This window comes from Theropithecus gelada, chromosome 3 (genome assembly GCF_003255815.1).
Source record: "Theropithecus gelada isolate Dixy chromosome 3, Tgel_1.0, whole genome shotgun sequence".
NCBI lineage: Eukaryota > Metazoa > Chordata > Mammalia > Primates > Cercopithecidae > Theropithecus > Theropithecus gelada.
The window spans coordinates 96,085,248-96,104,634 of record NC_037670.1 but is presented as its reverse complement, the minus strand read 5'-3'; the positions used below and the strand labels follow the sequence as shown (position 1 = coordinate 96,104,634).

At 38.6% G+C, this 19,387-nt stretch overlaps 1 protein-coding gene across 7 annotated transcripts in view; it reads left to right on the top strand.

The window, feature by feature from the left end:
- BZW2 (basic leucine zipper and W2 domains 2) overlaps positions 1–19,387 on the top strand; it is a 60,628-nt gene that overhangs the window by 19,791 nt on the left and 21,450 nt on the right. For all 7 annotated transcript variants that reach the window (XM_025378346.1, XM_025378350.1, XM_025378348.1 and 4 more), the window contains exons 3-5: positions 8,091–8,267; positions 15,556–15,659; positions 16,962–17,027. In XM_025378346.1, coding sequence (XP_025234131.1) covers positions 8,091–8,267; positions 15,556–15,659; positions 16,962–17,027 — 347 coding nt within the window. The remainder of the gene's footprint in view (positions 1–8,090; positions 8,268–15,555; positions 15,660–16,961; positions 17,028–19,387) is intronic.

Sequence of the window (19,387 nt, the reverse complement as noted above, 5' to 3'; positions counted from 1 at the left end):
AAGTGAGATATTGAAGAGTTTCTTAATTTTTCAGAAATGAGGAAGTCAAAATAAATCTACTGCCCTAAATTCCCCCTTAAAAACCATATTTTCAAGTGTCTTTCATTGTCGTAAGGGTAGTTATAGACCCATGTTGATGATGATTGGTGAAATTTCTATTTGTGTGAGTGACTTTTTTCTTTTATAACGTTCATCTTAGCATTCTTTTTGTGTAAATAATATTTTATACATTTTTTTAGAGACAGGGTCTTGACTGTCACCCAGGTTGGAGTGCAGTGGTGTGATGATAACTCACTGCAGCCTCAAACACCTGGGCTCAAGTGGTCCTTACACCTCAGCCTCCCAAGTAGCTGGGACTATAGGTGCACACCACCGCACCTGGCTAATTAAAAAAAAAAAAATTGTACAGACACGGTCTTGAACTCCTGGCCTCAAGCAGTCCTCCTCCCTTGGCCTCCCAAAGTGCTGAGATTGTGGATGTGAGCCACTGTACCTGGCCTGTATAAAGACATTTATGTATGTATGTATGTATGTATTTATTTAGAGACGGAGTCTCACTCTGTCATCAGGCTGCAGTGCAGTGGCACCATCTCGGCTCACTGCAACCTCCGCCTCCTGTGTTCAAGCAGTTCTCCTGCCTCAGCCTCCCAAGTCGCTGGGGTTACGGGCGCCCACCATCATGCACAGCTAATTTTTGTATTTTTAGTAGAGACAGGGTTTCGCCATATTGGCCAGGTTGGTCTCGATCTCCTGACCTTGTGATCCACCTATTTATTTTAAATTAATTATTGGCTTATTTTTTTTTGAGATAGGGTCTTGCTCTGACACCCAGGCTGGAATATAGTGGTGCCATCACAGCTACTGCAGACTTGACCTCCTGGGCTCAAGTGCTTCTCCCACTTCAGCCACCCAAGAAACCACTTTTTTGCGGAGACAAGGTCTTGCTATGTTGTTGAAGCTGGGCTCAAGCAGTGTTCCTGTCTCAGCTTCCCAGAGTGATGGGATTATAGGCATGAGCCACCACACCAAGCCAAGAATATTTTAAACATGATTTCATATTTAGTCAGTTTTGCATAATTATATAGAGGTCCTCTTGGATATAAGAATAGCTGAACTGGGGCCAGGCTTGTTGGCTCACACCTGTAATCCCACGCTTTTGGAGGCCGAGGCAGGTGGATCACCTGAGGTTGGGAGTTTGAGACCAGCCTGACCAACATGGTGAAACCCAGTCTCTACTAAAAGTACAAAATTAGCCGGGCGTAGTGGCACATGCCTGTAATCCCAGCTTCTCTGGAGGCGGAGGCAGGAGAATTGCTTGAATCCGTGAGGCAGAGGTTGCAGTGAGCCAACATCGCGCCATTGAACTCCAGCCTGGGCAACAAGCAAAACTCCATCTCAAAAAAAAAAAAAAATGCTGAACTGAAACTCAATAGGGAAACTTTTTCAAAGAGGAAAGATGATATGAGTGATTAAGTTAAATAAAGTTGAAAGGAATTACTGAAAAGTATTTAAGGTAGTATGTATAAAGATAAAAGATGTTGGAGCAGAATCCCATGTAATGATCTTGGAGGACTAAATTATTTCATTGATAACTGACTTTATATGCCTTTGGCAGTCACTGCTAAGCAGCCTGTGTTGTCTTGCAATGCTATGTCCATTTAAGTAACAAGTCTAGTCATGTAGACAGAAAAGAAATTGCAATATAATAGATCATTTGGATCAAAAGTGTTTGTAAGAGTCACTAGGAAGCAGTAAGACTGAATTTAACTGTGTGCTGTCTGCTGGGAAGCTTCATGTTCAAAGTAAAATATAAAAATAAAAATAAAAAAATTAATTAACCAAAAAATACTTTGTACAGTTTTTCTGTTTTGCACTCTCCCTTTTCTATTTTTTTCATTTCTGGCCTATCCCCATAAAAAGAGTAAGTGCAAGTATAACCTGAGCCACTTCTCTATTTAGTCCTCATCTTAGTCTTTCAAATTGTGCCCCACTGCATTGCCCCTTGCCATCTGGAAGCGGATATCAAACACAAAGTGCTAACCAGAATTCATTGTCTTATTGTTCAAAGCAGTCTTGGAAAAAAGGACATGGATGATTTTAAAAGGATTTATCAGTAATGAACAGTATGGTTCAGAAACCTGTGATAATAGCCAATATATGCCCAGCTATGAGGCACAGAAACGTTTGCTATTGCCTGCCCCTGGGGGATCGTGTTAATCTCAGAGCTGGATCTCCAGCTCAAGCATCTTTATTAGTGTGACGCTAATCCACTGGAACTGAGCTCAAGAGAGGGCCTCAGAATGTATTGCACAACAGCAGACGTGAGTCAGCGAGTAAACTGGCCCTTACAGTTTGTCTTCAGTTTAGAACCGGAAAGTTTCCTCTCCTTCAGAACCGGTTTGCCTCTGAATCACTTGGTGGTCAAGATTGTGCTGTTGGAGTACTCAGGGAGAGCCACTGAGAAATATATATTATTTGCCAGTTGATCTGGATTTATATAACTCATATCTCTTGGGGATTTAAGCAACACTTGAGCCATTTTGTGCCACACTCCTGATGGGGGAATAAAAATGGAGTCAACCTCATTTTCTGCTCCTCTTAATAGTGAAATGCCTCCTGATGATTTCTCATCCTTAACTTTTCTTTGCTATTATGAAGGGGCTGACATCAAATAAGTGGTTAGCAATTTTGTAGAGCTGGGGAAAATTACTACTGAGGATATTTCAAGATCCTTGTGATAGGCTGTTTTCTGAAGATATGTCTTCACTTTGAAACATTTCCTAGCAAAGCGAATGCTCCTGCATGCCAAGTTAATATGACAGTGTATTTCTTATTGCATTGTCGTTATTGCTTAGCAGTAAAATACAAACGTCATGGCAGGACACATTATGTAATAGAACTCTAATCAGATTCTCTTTTCCTTTATGAAATACATCTCGCTTATGATATATTCTCCAAAGTAATTATGTTTTTTACTGTGGCTTGTGGAAATCTGAAAGGATGAAAATTTCTCCCGTGAGCAATTGGATTATGCTTTGCTAAATGAAACATTTAATAATCGAACTGGTGTTTCTGCACATTTTTAGAAAAATTGGATTACAATTAGCAAAAACAAGAGAGAGAAAAAAAGGTCAAACTGCAGGCATTCAGCATGACCATGCGCTCAGGTTTCTCCCTGAGACTTTAGCTCTGTAATAATGTTTTTTGTTGTTGTTGCTGGAGACAGAGTCATCTAGACTCTGTCATCTAGGCTGGAGTTCAGTGGCACAATCTCAGCTCACTGCAGCCTCTGCCTCCCGGATTCAAGTGATTCTTGTGCCTCAGCCTCCCAAGTAGCTGGAATTACAGGCGTGCACCACCACAGCCAGCTAATTTTTGTAATTTTTAGTAGACATGAAGTTTCATCATGTTGCTCGGGCTCGTCTCAGAACTCCTGGCCTCAAGTGATCCATCCACCTTGGCCTCCCAAAGTGCTGGAATTCCAGCACTCCGAAAGTGCTGGAATTACAGGCTGGGCATGGTGAGCCACTGTGCCCAGCCATGTAATATTGGTTTTAAATCACTTTTAGCTTTATAGTAAGTGGTGTTAATAACTAAATGAGTAAACCTTTAAATCTTGAAATATATGTGCAAATATGAGTATATGTATATATATATATAATTAGAAAATACATTTGATTTTACAGGAAAAAAAGAAAATATGTGATTTTAAAATTCATTGCTACATCTCAGTGACATTCAGAAAGGGATATAGGTTCTGCTGTTACATTACTTCACTAATGTGTTTTTAACTAGTTGCTGTAGTTCCCACAATAAGCAAGTTAGTTAACGTATAGGCATATTTGAGTGTCAGAATTAGGCCCATTTCTTCTCTGTGTCAGTACAGGGTTATTATGACTAACTCTTGAGTATCACAATTATGATTCACCAGCACAGTTTAAATTGGAGACCCCTAATTATATCCTTCTCACTTCAAGGGAGACTTGAACTGCCAAATGGAAATCCAAGGAAGCAATGGCATATTTTCATTCGAATTTTGTTAGTATTTCTGCTAGACTGTCCTCTAATAAAATACAAACTACATTTACTGTCCTTTCAGATGAAAAAGACTCTTTAGGTCCAATGTTGTCTTGTTTCTCAAGTTTCCATTAGTGTTCTTTCCATTTTCTTATATGGGAATTTTCTAGTCCTTTTGATGGGCAGTTTGTTTTAGCAGCTGGGAGCTTTTTTCAGCCTGCAAAACAATTATTAGTCGTATCGGTCCATCATAAGTTTTTAAGATTCCCAAGCTGTAAGTAATCATTTTGACCTACCACCCTTATTGCTCACTGTTGAAATATCCTTGGCTGTAGTATGCTATCTTCCTTTTTCTCTTTGCTGGTAATTCTTTTGGAATGGGAGGATGAAGATCCTTTTACAAACAAGTTTTCAAGTTGTGTCTTAAATTGAAAACAAAGTCCTCTGCTTGGATTCTTGGCATAGTCTGGGTTTTTCCTCATTTATCCATTTACATTTCCCAGTACCTCCATTTGTAATTTTCAAATCATCAAAATCTGTTCTACCACCTGAATCAACATCCAACCATGTTGTAGGGCCTTTGTGGGAATGACCTTATTTGATTTTGGAAACTGGTCACAAGACTTAATATAACAGTATGTAGTTGTTTTACTTCTACCATTCTCATATTATAGGAAAGAAAATATCTTTCTTCAACAAGGAAGGAGAATTGCCTGTTGGCTAGACCCTGAGTGGGAGATGAAGTTTTCTGTGCTTGTCAGTGGGTTCCTTTTGTGTAGAAACACAGTTATCCCCTCCTCCTGCTCCACCTAATGTATTCCTCTAGAATTCCTATCCGTTTTCCTGCCCCTCTACACAACAAGACCCTAATTATATTTTTTCTGCAGTCACCATTTGCATGTTCTTGACTGCATAATGTTTTGCTTACAGCATCAAAAGGACTTTTTATCTCTTGTTCATGATGAATATTGTCCCAGTTAATTTATGTGTGTCTTTATGGTATCTCACGCTGCGTGACTCTGACTGGTACTGGGAATGCCATTCTTCTCTCGTTCTCATGCTGATGTGACTAGGGTTAACCACTTACAACCCAGCCCTTCTGTGAGACCACTTACAAGCAGTACAAACTAGGCAGTTGCTGTATGGTTTTAAAATGTAGCTTTTAATTGTGTCAAAGTTATGCATGCACATAGTATGGCTAGTTGTTGATTTTTCTGTTGGAGATATTAAATACACGTTTTCTACTATGGAAAATGATGATTCCGCTCTCTTTCATTGCTCACTTTTCCCCACCCCCATACTTCCTGTCCTTCTCTATTCTTTCATTGTATCATAGTTTCAGCTACACCAATGTTTAGGGTTTATATTTTTGTGACTTTGTACATGCTATTCACAGCTGAACTATGACATGACTGCATTTTTAAAAAATAACATTATTTTGTTATCGCCTGATTTAATAAATGTAATTATCTCTTGAGTGGGGTGGGGCTTAGTTTTCTGTGCCTTAAAATTAGACAACTCTAACCTTTCCCTTTGTTGTATAAATCTCTTAATACAAAACACTTAAGGAAAAGCTTTAAATGTCCTTTCACCATTATCCACAAGAGTACTATTGCCTGTCTTGTTTTTCCCCTCTTGCCTGGGGTCTCATGACTTACTCTTCAGTTATTATCTATTTTTGAGGCCTTGGGTGTTTCAGTATATGTATGTTCATATTGCTCTTACCCTTGATTAGTAGTTTGGCTGGGCCAGGCACAGTGGCTCATGCCTGTAACCCCAATACTTTGGGAGACCAAGGCCGGTGGATCTTTTGAGGCCAAGAGTTTGAGACCGGCCTGTGCAACATGGCAAGATCCTGTCTGTACTGAAGATACAAATCTAGTACCTGTAGTCCCAGCCGCTTGGGAAACTGAAGCAGGAAAATCACATGACCCCAGGAGGTGGAGGTTATGGTGAGCCAAGATTGCGCCACTGCCCTCCAGCCTGGGTGACAGAGTGAGACTCTGTCTCAAAAAAAAAAAAAAATGTTTTTCTTTTGGCTGAACATTGACAAGAACTCTGGGCTGGAAATACTTTTCCCTAAGAACTCTGAAGAAATGTCTTCTGTGTCTCGTATTTCTGTCGAGCAATTGAGTTGCTTGATACTTTTTACATATCACTTGTTTTTGTTTTTTTTTTTTGCCCCGGAAACTTCAGATAATTGCTTTGTTCCCAGTATTCTGAAATCTCACAGTAATCAATGTACCTTGTGTGAATCCACTTTCAATCTTTGTGCTGGGTTCCCAGACAGCCATGTACTTGGAAACAATCTTTCATTTCTATGAGGTTTATTGAGATTTTTCAAAAAATTTCCTTTCCTTTGTTTTCTCATTCTGTTAGATGTATTTTTTTTTTTGGATATTTGACAGGTCTGCCCTTTTTCTACTCTTTTTGCTACTATTTTCTAGGTCTTTGACCTTTTTTCTAGTTTCTGAAAGATAATCTTAGCTTTCTCTTAATGCTTCCATTGAGTTGTTTACTTTTTCTATCATATTTTTTATTTCTAAGAACTCTTTATTTATGAAATATTTTTGTAATATTCTCTTCCCTCCCTCCCACTTCTGTTGCAGTATCTTTCACCACTAGAGATATCTATGATGCGATTTTTTCTTTTGAAGTTTTGGGTTTATCCTTTGCTCCTCTCTCCTCACATCCAGAGTTATTCTCCATGCGTGTGGGCAAAAAAGGTGATGTCCTTTGAGTTGAACTACAGACACTTTACCTTTAATCCACTAATTTTTTTCCACCAAATCTGACATGTAGTTTGTGATCTTCACTTCTTATCAACAGTGTATGATCCCTGCTTTGTTCAAGACCTGGCTCCAAGTCGACCTTCCACAAAGTTTTGCTAGAGTCTAGACCAAAACTCCTTCCAAACCCAAACTTCCAGTCACCACACCAAACTACTTCTGTAGGTTCATGTGTCCATTTCACTGTGACAGCTCATTTATGCTTTTCACGTGTGCCTTTGTGATTGCTCTGTATTTGTCTTATCCACTTTGCTAAGGAAAAAAAGCTGTATCATATCTATATCCCTGTCAGTCCTCTGAAGCCCCACAAAATCAAAACCATTTTTATAATGATACCAATATATTATTCACATCTTTCATACATTCTCTCATAATTTTACAGAAGAGTTTTCTAGAGTTTAAAGATGTACGATCATTAAAGAGATTTGCAAGAGTATAAAACAATACTCTCCTTCTCACTAATTTTTTTGTTAAATAAATACATAAGATGTTTTGTTTTAATTTCTTAAAATAAGTATCCATAGATTGAACCTCCATAAACAAAAACTCCCTTTGGAATGCTTGGGAATTAGGATTCCAAAGAGTTTTTGGATTAGGATCCAAAACTTTGGAATTAGAGTTCCAACGTTTGGGATCCTAATTACAAATGTACATTTTAAGTGTCAAGAGATCATGAGACCAAAAAGTTTAGCACATGTGTCCTGAAGCTGTAGATATACATATATGGCTCATTGCATCTATTAAATATTTAAATACTCTGCAATAAATTCTTTTTTATTTATTTTTATTTTTTTGAGACAACGTTTCACTCTTGTCCCCCAGGCTGGGGTACAATGGCATGATCTCTGCTCACCGCAACCTCCACCTCCCGGGTTCAAGTGATTACCTCAGCCTCCCAAGTAACTGGGATTACAGGCACCCGCCACCATGCCCAGCTAATTTTTTATATTTTTAATAGAGACGGGGTTTCATTGTTTTGGCAAGGCTGGTCTCGAATTCCTAACCTCAGGTGATCCACCCACCTTTGCCTCCCAAAGTGCTGAGATTACAGGCATGAGCTAGCACACTTGGCCTGCAGTAACTTATTTTAAAAGAGACATCCCTTCTTATTCCCCTCCACCATCTTTATTTGTTTGTTTATATTTGTATATTCTCCTACATTCTTTGGCGATGCTCTGTGGATGTTTTTTCCTATCTTAGATAAAATAGAATTTAAGTTTTGATTGTTATACTCTCTGTATTTATTTATTTATTTGACTGTTATTTTGAATTGTTTTATTTTAGATGAAAAAGAGAAATTCGAACCCACAGTCTTCAGGGATACACTTGTCCAGGGGCTTAATGAGGCTGGTGATGACCTTGAAGCTGTAGCCAAATTTCTGGACTCTACAGGCTCAAGATTAGATTATCGTCGCTATGCAGACACACTCTTCGATATCCTGGTGGCTGGCAGTATGCTTGGTAAACCATGCATTATTGCTTCTTGTAGTATATTTATGTATTTTTAATTCTATTGAGGTATTTCCTTATAAGATAGAGTCTTTATAAGTTTATGTTTATTAGAGTGGATAGAAATACAAATGGAAGCCTATAATTTTTACCTGATTTATGATTTGGAATGGTATTAATGCGGATGTGAAGTAATGATTGGTTAATAGAGGCATAGGACGGAGGACTTTGGTTAACGTTACAATGAAGTCGGCCGCTTTGCTTTTCCTAAAAGCCACCTTTCTCATGTGTCCATAATCTGTCAGTGTTTTTGGAGGGGCCACAAAAGGGGTAATTTCTGCAAAAGACTGTAACTTAGTGTGTAAATTTCCAAGGTTTAATTAATGACATTTCATCCATAAATAAAACTTACAAGAAATATAGTTTAAACCTGGTTTTTGAAAAATCATTTAAATTGTAAGTATAGGTAGAAAAATTAAAGATAGAAGATTAGAAATTGTTAAAGATAGGTAAAAACAAAATAAAAGCTATACCTTTTAGAACAGAGGCATCAGGAAAGAAGGCTTCAGAATACTATTTATTAAGTAGATGATTCTAATATTTATTAAGTATAACAACCACCCATTTTTCCTCTCATAGTCATTTTTAGATCTGAGTTCTTATAGTTAGTTCCTGTGGTAGCTGTAAATCACTAGAGATGGTCGAATTTCCTAGGCCAGGAATTTTTAGTTTGCAAATGTGTGCAGGTGTTTCAGTTGTTAAAAAGACTTGAGAGGGGAGGGCAGGTATGTGTCTACTCTGCTATGCAAAGAACATGCAACATCATGAAAGATTGCCTTGCCCAAAGTGCCATCATTGTCTTTCCTTGAGAAAACACTGCTTAAGCCAGCCTACCTTGGCTTTGAAAAAGAATGTGCATACATTCCTCCGTCTTGAGGTGGAACTGCCCATTAATTCCTTTTTCTCTGAGCTCTTATTTCAAGCAATCTGTTTGGTACATGGCCCAATTGACTACTAGGCCTTCTGTCATTCTGCATTGCTAGTTTTCACCACATAATGAATTAGTTTTGTTGTTCTTATTGTTATGAAGAGCTTACATTGTGACTGTAGATAATTCAAGTACAACAGCTACCTATATTGAACTCAAATCCTATTACCCGAAAATAATCATTGTTAACATTTTGGTTATTTCCCTTCTAGAAATCTCTTTAGCAGCCGGGCGTGGTGGCTCACGCCTGTAATACCAACACTTTGGGAGGCTGAGGCGGGTGGATCACCTGAGGTCAGGAGTTCGAGACCAGGTTGGCCAACATGGTGAAACCCTGTCTCTATAAAAAAAAATACAAAAATTGACAGAACGTGGTGGTGGCTGCCTATAACAATCCCAGCTACTAGAGAGGCTGAGGCAGGAGAATCACTTGAACCCAGGAGGCAGACGTTGCAGTAAGCTGAGATCGAGCCACTGCACTCCAACCTGGGTGACACAGCGAGACCCTGTCTCAAAAAAAAAAAAAAAAGGAACTATCTTTACCTCATAAACTTTGGAGAATGGATGATATTATGCAAATATGATATTATGCATGCTGATTTGTATTTATTCAGCAATATGTTGCTGCCTTGCACACCCTGAGTGTTATACTGGATGATTCTAAAAAGAATTAAAGCTGAACGGATGTTAAAGAATATTTAGAGGCCGGGGGTGGTGGCTCACGCTTGTAATTCCAGCACTTTGGGAGGCTGAGGTGGGCAGATCACCTGAGTTCTGGAGTTCAAGACTAGCCTGACCAATGTGGAGAAGCCCCGTCTCTACTAAAAATACAAAATTAGCTGGACATGGTGGTGGGTGCCTATAATCCCAGCTACTCAGGAGGCTGAGGCAGGAGAATTCCTTGAACCTGGGAGTCAGAGGCTGCAGTGAGCCTAGATCGCGCCATTGCATTCCAACCTAGGCGACAAGAGTGAAACTCTCGGGAAAAGAAAAAAAAAGAATATTTAGGCTGTTTGCAGTTGTTGCTATTATAAACAACAGTTATGAGTGTCTGTATGAACCTATCTTTGTGCTTTTACCTGATTACATCTTTATCTACTTAGCAAGGGATTAATGGATTAAATAAAAGATGGAGACATTTTTATCTATATCTATCTCCATTTACCTAGCTGAGAGAGAAAAAGTCTTCAAAAGGAACATTATGTTTAATATTTTATCAAAAATTATGAGTTCCTATTTACATACACCTTTAACAATGTTAGCTACCCAATTTCATCAGTTTTCTAGATATCTGAAATTAGGTAAGTGATAAGTATTTTCATTTTAAAACTTTAATAGTGGAGTTGAATATTTCCTAACATATTATTGACTTTTAGTATTTCATTAATTATGATATATTTTTATCAGAGTGATTTTCAGCGAGTTTTGGTTCTTGTCAAAGTCACGTGATTGTAGTAGTCGCTTATATGGACCCTTTTCAGACTGAGTGACCTCCAGGCAGCACTGTTGGGCCTTTTGTCATTCTTGAACTCTTTTATTTTCTTCCCTTACACGAGACCACTTAGACCTCCTCCTACCTCTCTGGATGCCACTTCTTACATTACTCCTGGCTTCCGTCGTTAACCACCTCCCCATATAAAATTATCTGTGTACTTTGTATTGAGTTTCTTAAAATTTCATTTACCATGATCAGCAGATTTATATCTGCAGCCCAGATTTCTTTTTTTTTTTTTTTTTTTTTTTTTTGCAGTTACAAGATTTAATAGAGTGAAAACAGAGCTCTCATACAAAGGGAGGGGACCCAAAGAGGGTAGCCGTTGCTGGCTTGAATGCCTGGGTTTATATCCCAATCATTGTCCCTTCTACTGTGCTCTCAGGCGATAGATGATTGGCTTTCTTTACCTCCTGTTTTTGCCTAATTAGCATTTTACTGAGCTCTCTACTACCTGATTGGTCGGGTGTGAGCTAAATTGCAAGCCCCGTGTTTAAAGGTGGATGTGGTCACCTCCCAGCTAGGCTTAGGGATTCTTAGTCGGCCTAGGAAATCCAGCTAGTCCTGTCTCTCAGTCCCCACTCTCAACAGGAAAACCCAAGTGCTATTGGGGAGGTTGGCCGACGACTGCTCTAACTACTTCCTGCTGAACTGGGGTATAGTAGGTGTTGTGCAGTTGAGATTTCCTTGGGAGGGGTGCCTTCTATGTCATTAACATCAGAACATGAGCTAGCAGGCCAGTCCAGGGGTTCTTGGTAGATCTTAGTCATGGACTGCATCTGGGGCTCCATTTGTATTTAAGAACCATTTGTAGTTTTACAGCTTCGATTCTGGAAGAGACAGAATTAACAAGGAGGTTAAAGATACAGGGATTGAAATGTATGGACCGCAGTGCAGAGAATTATTTCTTTGGTACACTTCACAGGCCCTGACTATCTGCTTGATAGTTTTGAAAAGGCCTGGTCCAGTAAATAATAATTTGGCCATCTGATGGGTGCTATCAATGCCTAAGTGAAAGGTTTGGTGAAGGGTTTTAAGCAATTTCCATTGGTTAGTGCAGCCCAGATTTCACTTCTTCACTCCATGTCTATACATTCAAGAAGAACATAGGGCCAAATGTTTGGTATGACTTGCTAGCATAAGCTGTACAACACCAGATGACTGCTGAGTCCGGACACGTAACGTAAGGACTGAAGCCTGCTAGGTGCATTCTTCTTATATAAATACTTTGTTTAATTATTATGTAGAAATTTTCTTGACACTCACAATTTATCTTCTTCCATTGTTCTTTTGTTTTTGTTTTTGTTTTTTTTGATGTTGTCCAGGCTGGAGAGTTGGCTCACTGCAACTTCTGCCTCCTGGGATCAGGCAATTCTCTTGAGTAGCAGGGATTACAGGCATGTGTCAGCATGTCCAGCTAATTTTGTATTTTTAGTAGAGACGGGGTTTCCACCATGTTGACTAGGCTGGTCTCAAACTCCTGACCTCAGGTGATCTGTCCCAAAGTGCTGAGATTACAAGCATGGGCCACCACGCCCAGCCCCATTGTTCTTAAAACAGCAGCTATCTTGGTCTTTCAATATTACCTTGTGTATAGTAAATACAATAAATATATTAAGTTTACTTCTACCTTGAGAAAAACAGCAGGCACTCCAAAAACATTAGAAATGGCAAACAATACTTGGTCCTAATAGCAGCAAAAATTTTAATGCAAGCTGTAGCAATATTATTAATATATAATAAGTGTTTTCTTTCATTAAACAATGTAACTTTAAAAACATACCTCTCAAAAGTCTGTAGTTTCAATATCAAACTTCAGTTTTGTAATTTCTATCAAAAGCAATAGCAATAATTAGCCCAGAGGTTTTAGAAGATTATATCTAAGTTTGTTCCATATCAGGGGAACCAGCCCCCAATATTTCGTTTTTTTTTTTTTTTTTTTTTGAGACGGAGTCTCGCTCTGTCGCCCGGGCTGGAGTGCAGTGGCCGGATCTCAGCTCACTGCAAGCTCCGCCTCCCGGGTTCCCGCCATTCTCCTGCCTCAGCCTCCCGAGTAGCTGGGACTACAGGCGCCCGCCACCTCGCCCGGCTAATTTTTTTTTATTTTTTAGTAGAGACGGGGTTTCACCGTGTTAGCCAGGATGGTCTCGATCTCCTGACCTCGTGAGCCCCCAATATTTCAACGTAGGTTCTTTTCTATTTTCCCTAAGTGTTGGCTGGTCTGAGAAATAAAGAGAAAGAGTACAAAAGAAAGAAATTTTACAGCTGAGTCTCTGGGAGTGACATCACATGTTGGCCTGAGCTGCAAAACCAGCAAGTTTTTATTAGCGATTTTCAAAGGGCAGGGAGTGTACAAATAGGGTGTGGATCACAGAGATCACATGCTTCAAAGGCAATAAAATATCACAAGGCAAATGGGGACAGAGCAAGATCACAAGGCCAGGGCGAACTTAGAATTACTGATGAAGGCCCATGTCCTGCTGGGGACACATTGTCATTGATAAACATCTTAACAGGAAACAGGGTTCGAGAGCAGACAACCAGTCTAACTAGAATTTCGCCAGGCTGGAATTTCCCAAACCTAACAAGCCTGGTGGCACTGCAGGAGACCAGGGCTTATTTCATCCCTTATCTACAACTGCATAAGACAGACACTCCCAGAGTGGCCATTTTAGAGACCTTCCCCTGGGAATGCATTAATTTTCCCAGGGTTATTCCTTGCTGAGAAAAGAATTCAGCAATATTTCTCCTATTCGCTTTCTGAAAGAAGAGAAATATGACTCTGTTCTGCCCAGCCCTGCAGGCAGTCTGACTTTATGGTTATCTCTCTTGTTTCCTGAAAATCACTGTTGTCCTGTTCTTTTCAAGGTGCCCAGATTTCATATTGTTCAAACACACATGCTTCACAAACAATTTGTGCAGATAACGCAATCATCACAGGGTCCTGAGGCGACATACATCCTCAGCTTATGAAGATGACGGGATTAAGAGATTAAAATAAAGACAGGCATGGGAAATTATAAGAGTATTGATTGGGGAAGTGATAAATTTCCATGAAATCTTCACAATTTATGTTCAGAGACTGCAGTAAAGACAGGCGTAAGAAATTTTAAAAGTATTAATTTGGGGAACTAACAAATGTCCATGAAATCTTCACAATTTATGTTCTTCTGCCGTGGCTTCAGCCGGTCCCTCCATTCGGGTTCCCTGTCTTCCCGCAACAGTTCCAGATGGTTATATTCATTTAAAAGGGCTAATTAAATCTCATGCATAAATTAATTGAGTGAAAATAGACTCCTAAAGGGGCTGACTTCTCCAAAAACTAATTTACTTACTAAACCGTATGCTGAAGTCTGAAGCCCATAGAGGGGATGATAAGCTAAGGAAAGTATAACTCAATTGAATTCTCATTTGCCTATGTCTGCTAAAAAAGGTGACTATGGGTGGCCCTTTTAATCCAGAGATCTGAAATCACAAGTTAAATCAAGGTGATTATACACTAATACACAAACAAATAAAGGGAGTGGCTAATGAGTAGAGAGTGTTTGTCTTTTCAGCTTTGACCATTATTGTATCCTCGGTGCCTAGCACAGTAGCTGGTGTAAGTATATACACTACAAACATTTGTTGTGTATATGAAAGATATTAAGCTAACTGCTCAAACCTTCTACCTTAATTACAAACAGAAATTAGAAACCTTCTACCTAAATTAGAAAACAGAAATTCCTAATGTTCTCATTCTGCTCTTCTAATCAACTAATGCTTCTAATGGCTACCACTGAAACTTATAGGAGGACCCTTTGAATATGGAAAGTTAATTGAAGAAAAAGGCATCTAATCTATTGAGTCCATGGGGAAAAAGAAAATGAGAGAGAATAAAATAATTTCTTCTAGCCAACATAGCTGCTGGGTGATTAAATTCAAATAGCGAGCATCAGAGTCCATGCTATTCAACCAGTCATGGATAACTGGGTTAGCGAAGGAGGAAGCAATTGTAATAGCTACTCAAGTAGAAAGCAAAAAGATCTCTGAGTCAGGTCTGGTCAGTTCTGTAGTTGGTGATATCTAGGTAGAGTATCCACAAAATACCTGCAAAATGTTAGCAAGCCTGAAGAAACAACTATGTCCTGGAGTGGGAAGTATCTGGAGTTGCATTGAGAATAATGAAATTAAATTTACTGAATAAAGGTTGTTCTTTGCTTCCATGATTAAGAATATACTTTGGAAAGAACCAGACTTATAGTGATAGAATATAGTGAAGTTGAGGATGTGGAACTAAAATGAAGTACACTATGGTGGGAGCATGAAATGAAACAACTAATTTATATTATATTGGAAACATGAAGTATACAAGGCCAAGTACAGTGGCTTAAGCCTGTAATCCCAGCGTTTTGGGAGGCTGAGGTGGGCGGATCACAAGGTCAGGAGTTCGAAACCAGCCTGACCAACATGGTGAAATCCCGTCTCTACTAATACTATAAAAATTAGTTGGGCATGGTGGTGCATGCCTGTAATCCCAGCTACTCAGGAGGCTGAGGCAGGAGAATTGCTTGAACCCGGGAGGTGGAGGTTGCAGTGAGCCAAGATTGTGCCACTGCACTCTAGCCTGGATGACAGAGCAAGACTCCGTCTCAAAGAAAAGGAAAAAATATACAGCAACATGTGTACATCTATGTGTGTCATTCTTTGACATTTTATGTGACTCTTAGATTTTACATCTACTTTCATTATTTTCTTTCATTTGCCAGAATCGATCTGTTCTGCAAATGCTGTTCTCAATTTCAGTATTATCCTAACTATAATTACCTTTCTCTTTTCAGCCCCTGGAGGAACACGCATAGATGATGGTGACAAGACCAAGATGACCAACCACTGTGTGTTTTCAGCAAATGAAGATCATGAAACCATCCGAAACTATGCTCAGGTAGAGCCTATTTGAGAGATTGCCCTTGAGTCAGAAGGGAAGCATTTGAAGAGGATTGAGGAAAACTCTATAGAAGCTCTACAGCCCACCCACTTTTTAAATAGGAATTTTAGAAAAAGCCTTTAAACATATGAAAATAATGGGCATTAAAACTACAAAAATAGGCCTAGCAGAGTGGCTTGAGCTTATAATCCCAGCACTTTGGCCATGGTGGGTGGATCACTTGAGGTCAGGAGTTTGTGACCAGCCTGGTCAACATGGTGAAAACCCATCTCTACTAAAAAATACAAAAATTAGCTGGGTGTGGTGGTGTGTGCCTGTAATCCCAGCTACTTGGGAGGCTGAGGCAGGAGAATCACTTGAACCCAGAAGACAGAGGTTACAGTGAGCCGAGATCTTGCCACTGCTCAACCTGGATGACAGAGTGAGACTCCATCTCAAAACAAAACAAAAAGAACTACAATAATATAATGCTTTTTCTTTTCTTTCTTTTTTTTTTTTTTTTTTGTTAACCTCTCATGGGAATTTATTCTTGGATCAGGAGAATTCGTTTTTCTTGTATACATGTTAAAGAATATGTGAGTATTAGTGTAAATTGGAAATAAAATTTATGGGATTTTAATGTAATTTATTTCTTTTGCTTATCGTGTGTTAATTCCCTGCCTGGGTCATTCTTTCCCCATAAAGGGCAATTATTAGTTTTACTCTTGGACTCCATCTTGATTACATTAGGAAACGAATACACCAAGAGTTGTAAGTAGGAGTATAGCCTGTGTGTAGGAGAAAAAGGAACTAGATTAAGAAATCATTTCCACAGTTATTAAAATAACCAATATTTACAAAATCCCCATTTAAAAACATCATTCCACTTAAGACTGTCTAGATCCTAATACAGTGGCAAACTCTGCTTCACAGTTCTAACACAACCATAGGGGCCAGTCATCCTTTATTGCCAGTAAATTATAACATTTTTTGCTCATCTGCTAGAAACATGTTTGTTGTTTACCTAGAGTAGAATCTGTCCTGCACTTTGCTCTCCTCCCCATACATCATTATCTGAGTGGTTATATCTTTATAATGAATGAATTTGTTTTATCTTACATATACATTTTGATCGTATTTGTTCCCCTAGGTCATGGTAGCATCTTTGAAATGCTTATAGTTTTTATATTACAGTGTGAGCCTGTTTAACTATACACTTTTTTTATTGTAGCTCTATGGTGTCGTTACGGTGAGTTTCTATACCCTCCTTCTGTGTCTTTTTGGTTGACCTAATATTTAATGGTTCTGTTTTATGTTTAGGTCTTCAATAAACTCATCAGGAGATATAAGTATTTGGAGAAGGCATTTGAAGATGAAATGAAAAAGGTAAAAATTCAAATATAATGCCTATCTGTTTTATAGTAATGAAATGGAGGTGTATAAAAATTTTATAAGTGGCCAGGTGTGGTGGCTCACATCTGTAATCCCAACATTTTAGGAGGCCGAGATGGGTGGATCACAAGGTCAGGAGTTCAAGACCAGCCTGACCAAGATGCTGAAATCCCGTCTCTACTAAAAACACAAAAATTACCCAGGCATGGTGGCCTATAATCCCAGCTAATCGGGAGGCTGAGGCAGGAGAATCGCTTGAACCCAGGCGGCAGAGGCTTCAGTGAGCCAAGATTGCTCCACTGCACTCCAGCCTGGGCGACAGAGCAAGACTCCATCTCAGAAAAAATAATAATAAAATAAAATAAAATTTTACATGCACAATGATATTCCAAAAGTGCCATATACATGGTAACATGTAGTGAGTTTTTAATAAATGTTTGGTAAATAAATGAGTATGAAAGATCATTAGCTAATAGCTATAGGAAGAAATATGTGATTATTCTGGACTTTTTCCATTAATATTTAATGTAAGACAGTGTGCTTTGTTCAGTAAGAATAGTTTTATGGGGTATAATCTCTGACCATGCAGAGGTTAAAATGAAAACTAGAATCAAGATAAAGTGGTTTAAGTAGTTAAAGCCTATGAAAGAACATAGCACAGCAGCTAATGTTCAGCAAAATTCTTTAATTCTATGCAGTTTAGCAAAGGGAATCGAAGCACCTCTTTGGAGATAGAGTGTATGGGTGTAAATCTCAGTAGTCTTTCTCATCAGTGAAATAGCTGTAGTAAGAGGATATACCTTATGGTTGCTGTGGGAATATATGAAATAACATATAAGGAGCTCAGTGTAGTAGTTGGTCTCTAGTCAAATCAACAGTAGCATCTCCTTAAAGATGTCCTCTTTAGAGTAATTGCACGTTCCCTCTTCCAGTTTGTAACTCCTGTATTTATATATAGCACCCACTACCTTTACCTGTTTCAGATTTGTTCGTTACTTTGTCATTGCTTCCAGTTTTAGATATCTATCTAAAAGTAAAACACCAAGTGAAAAAAGTAACCATAACATATACTTACTTCTTCCCTACTTACTTACTCTCCCCACTCCTCCCCACACTAACTGCCCCCCACCCCACCCAGTTTAAAGTAGTTCCATGTATAATATTGAAGAGCAAGTTGACAATAGTCATTAAAAGAAATGTTTCTTATATAACCCATGCCCTGGCCTTCATGGATTTATAAGAATCCATTAGCATGGATATATAAAGCTGTATGTATAAAGATGTCACCACAGTATTGAAAAATAGCCTAAATGTTCATTGGTAGGAGATGAAGACTGGTTAATTAATTTACAATCTATACAGTGGAATACTATGCAGTCTTTTATACATGTAGGCATAACTACATGTATAAGGGAAAATGCCCATGACAAATTAAATGGAAATGCGAGGTGCAAAGCAACCATTTGGTAGCAGTTTGACCTGGGGCAGGCAAATTACTTAATATCTTTGTACCTTAGTATTCTTTTTTGTAATTGGAGATGGAGCCTGTTGTACTTATTAATACACATAAAGTGATCAGAAGAGTTGTCTGACCCACTCCACAAGTTTTAGCTATCATTAGCATGTAATGCAGTGAAAAATAATATGGGTGTATACATGTAATTATGTTTTAATGTTGATTAATATAATTGAGCAATGTGGTTATTATTTTTATGATGACCTAATTTTTGTGCCATTTCTATGTGATTAAGTATATTTTAAATGAATCTGGTCATATGCGTGAACTTGAAGAAGTGGTGTTAAAATTTTATTTTAGAGGCTATTTTTTATTATTCTCATTTAAATGTTACTTTTATAATGGAGAAAAAGGACAAATTGACATGAACTGTCTGTACTTATGTTAGTTCTTTCATTCTTCCCCATTCTTGATGCTCCTTGGAGCTTAAGCCTTTGAAACCCTCATTCCCTCACTCCCTGGCACTTACTTAGATGTTAACTTCTTTTTAATTTGTTGAGAATTTAATAGGTATACATTGAGAGGCGAATGGACTGGTTTGGTTCCAGTTCTGCCACTTTCACATAATGTAAATTGTCTATAATGTAATAATCCTTAAATTATTGGGGAATAGTAAGTTAATATTTTCTTACCCCCTATGCAACTAGTGGAATAATCACGTCATCAGGATGGAGACACTTAAGTCTCTATCAATGCCAGTGAATTTTGCATTGGCACAAAATAATGGAAAATCAGCAAGGCTCCTGTAGTGATAGTGGCCCCTGAGGAATTTCCATGGCAAGCCTAATAACTGGTGAAATGGAGAAAGTAACAGTAGAATGTAGTCAAAGCACAAAGC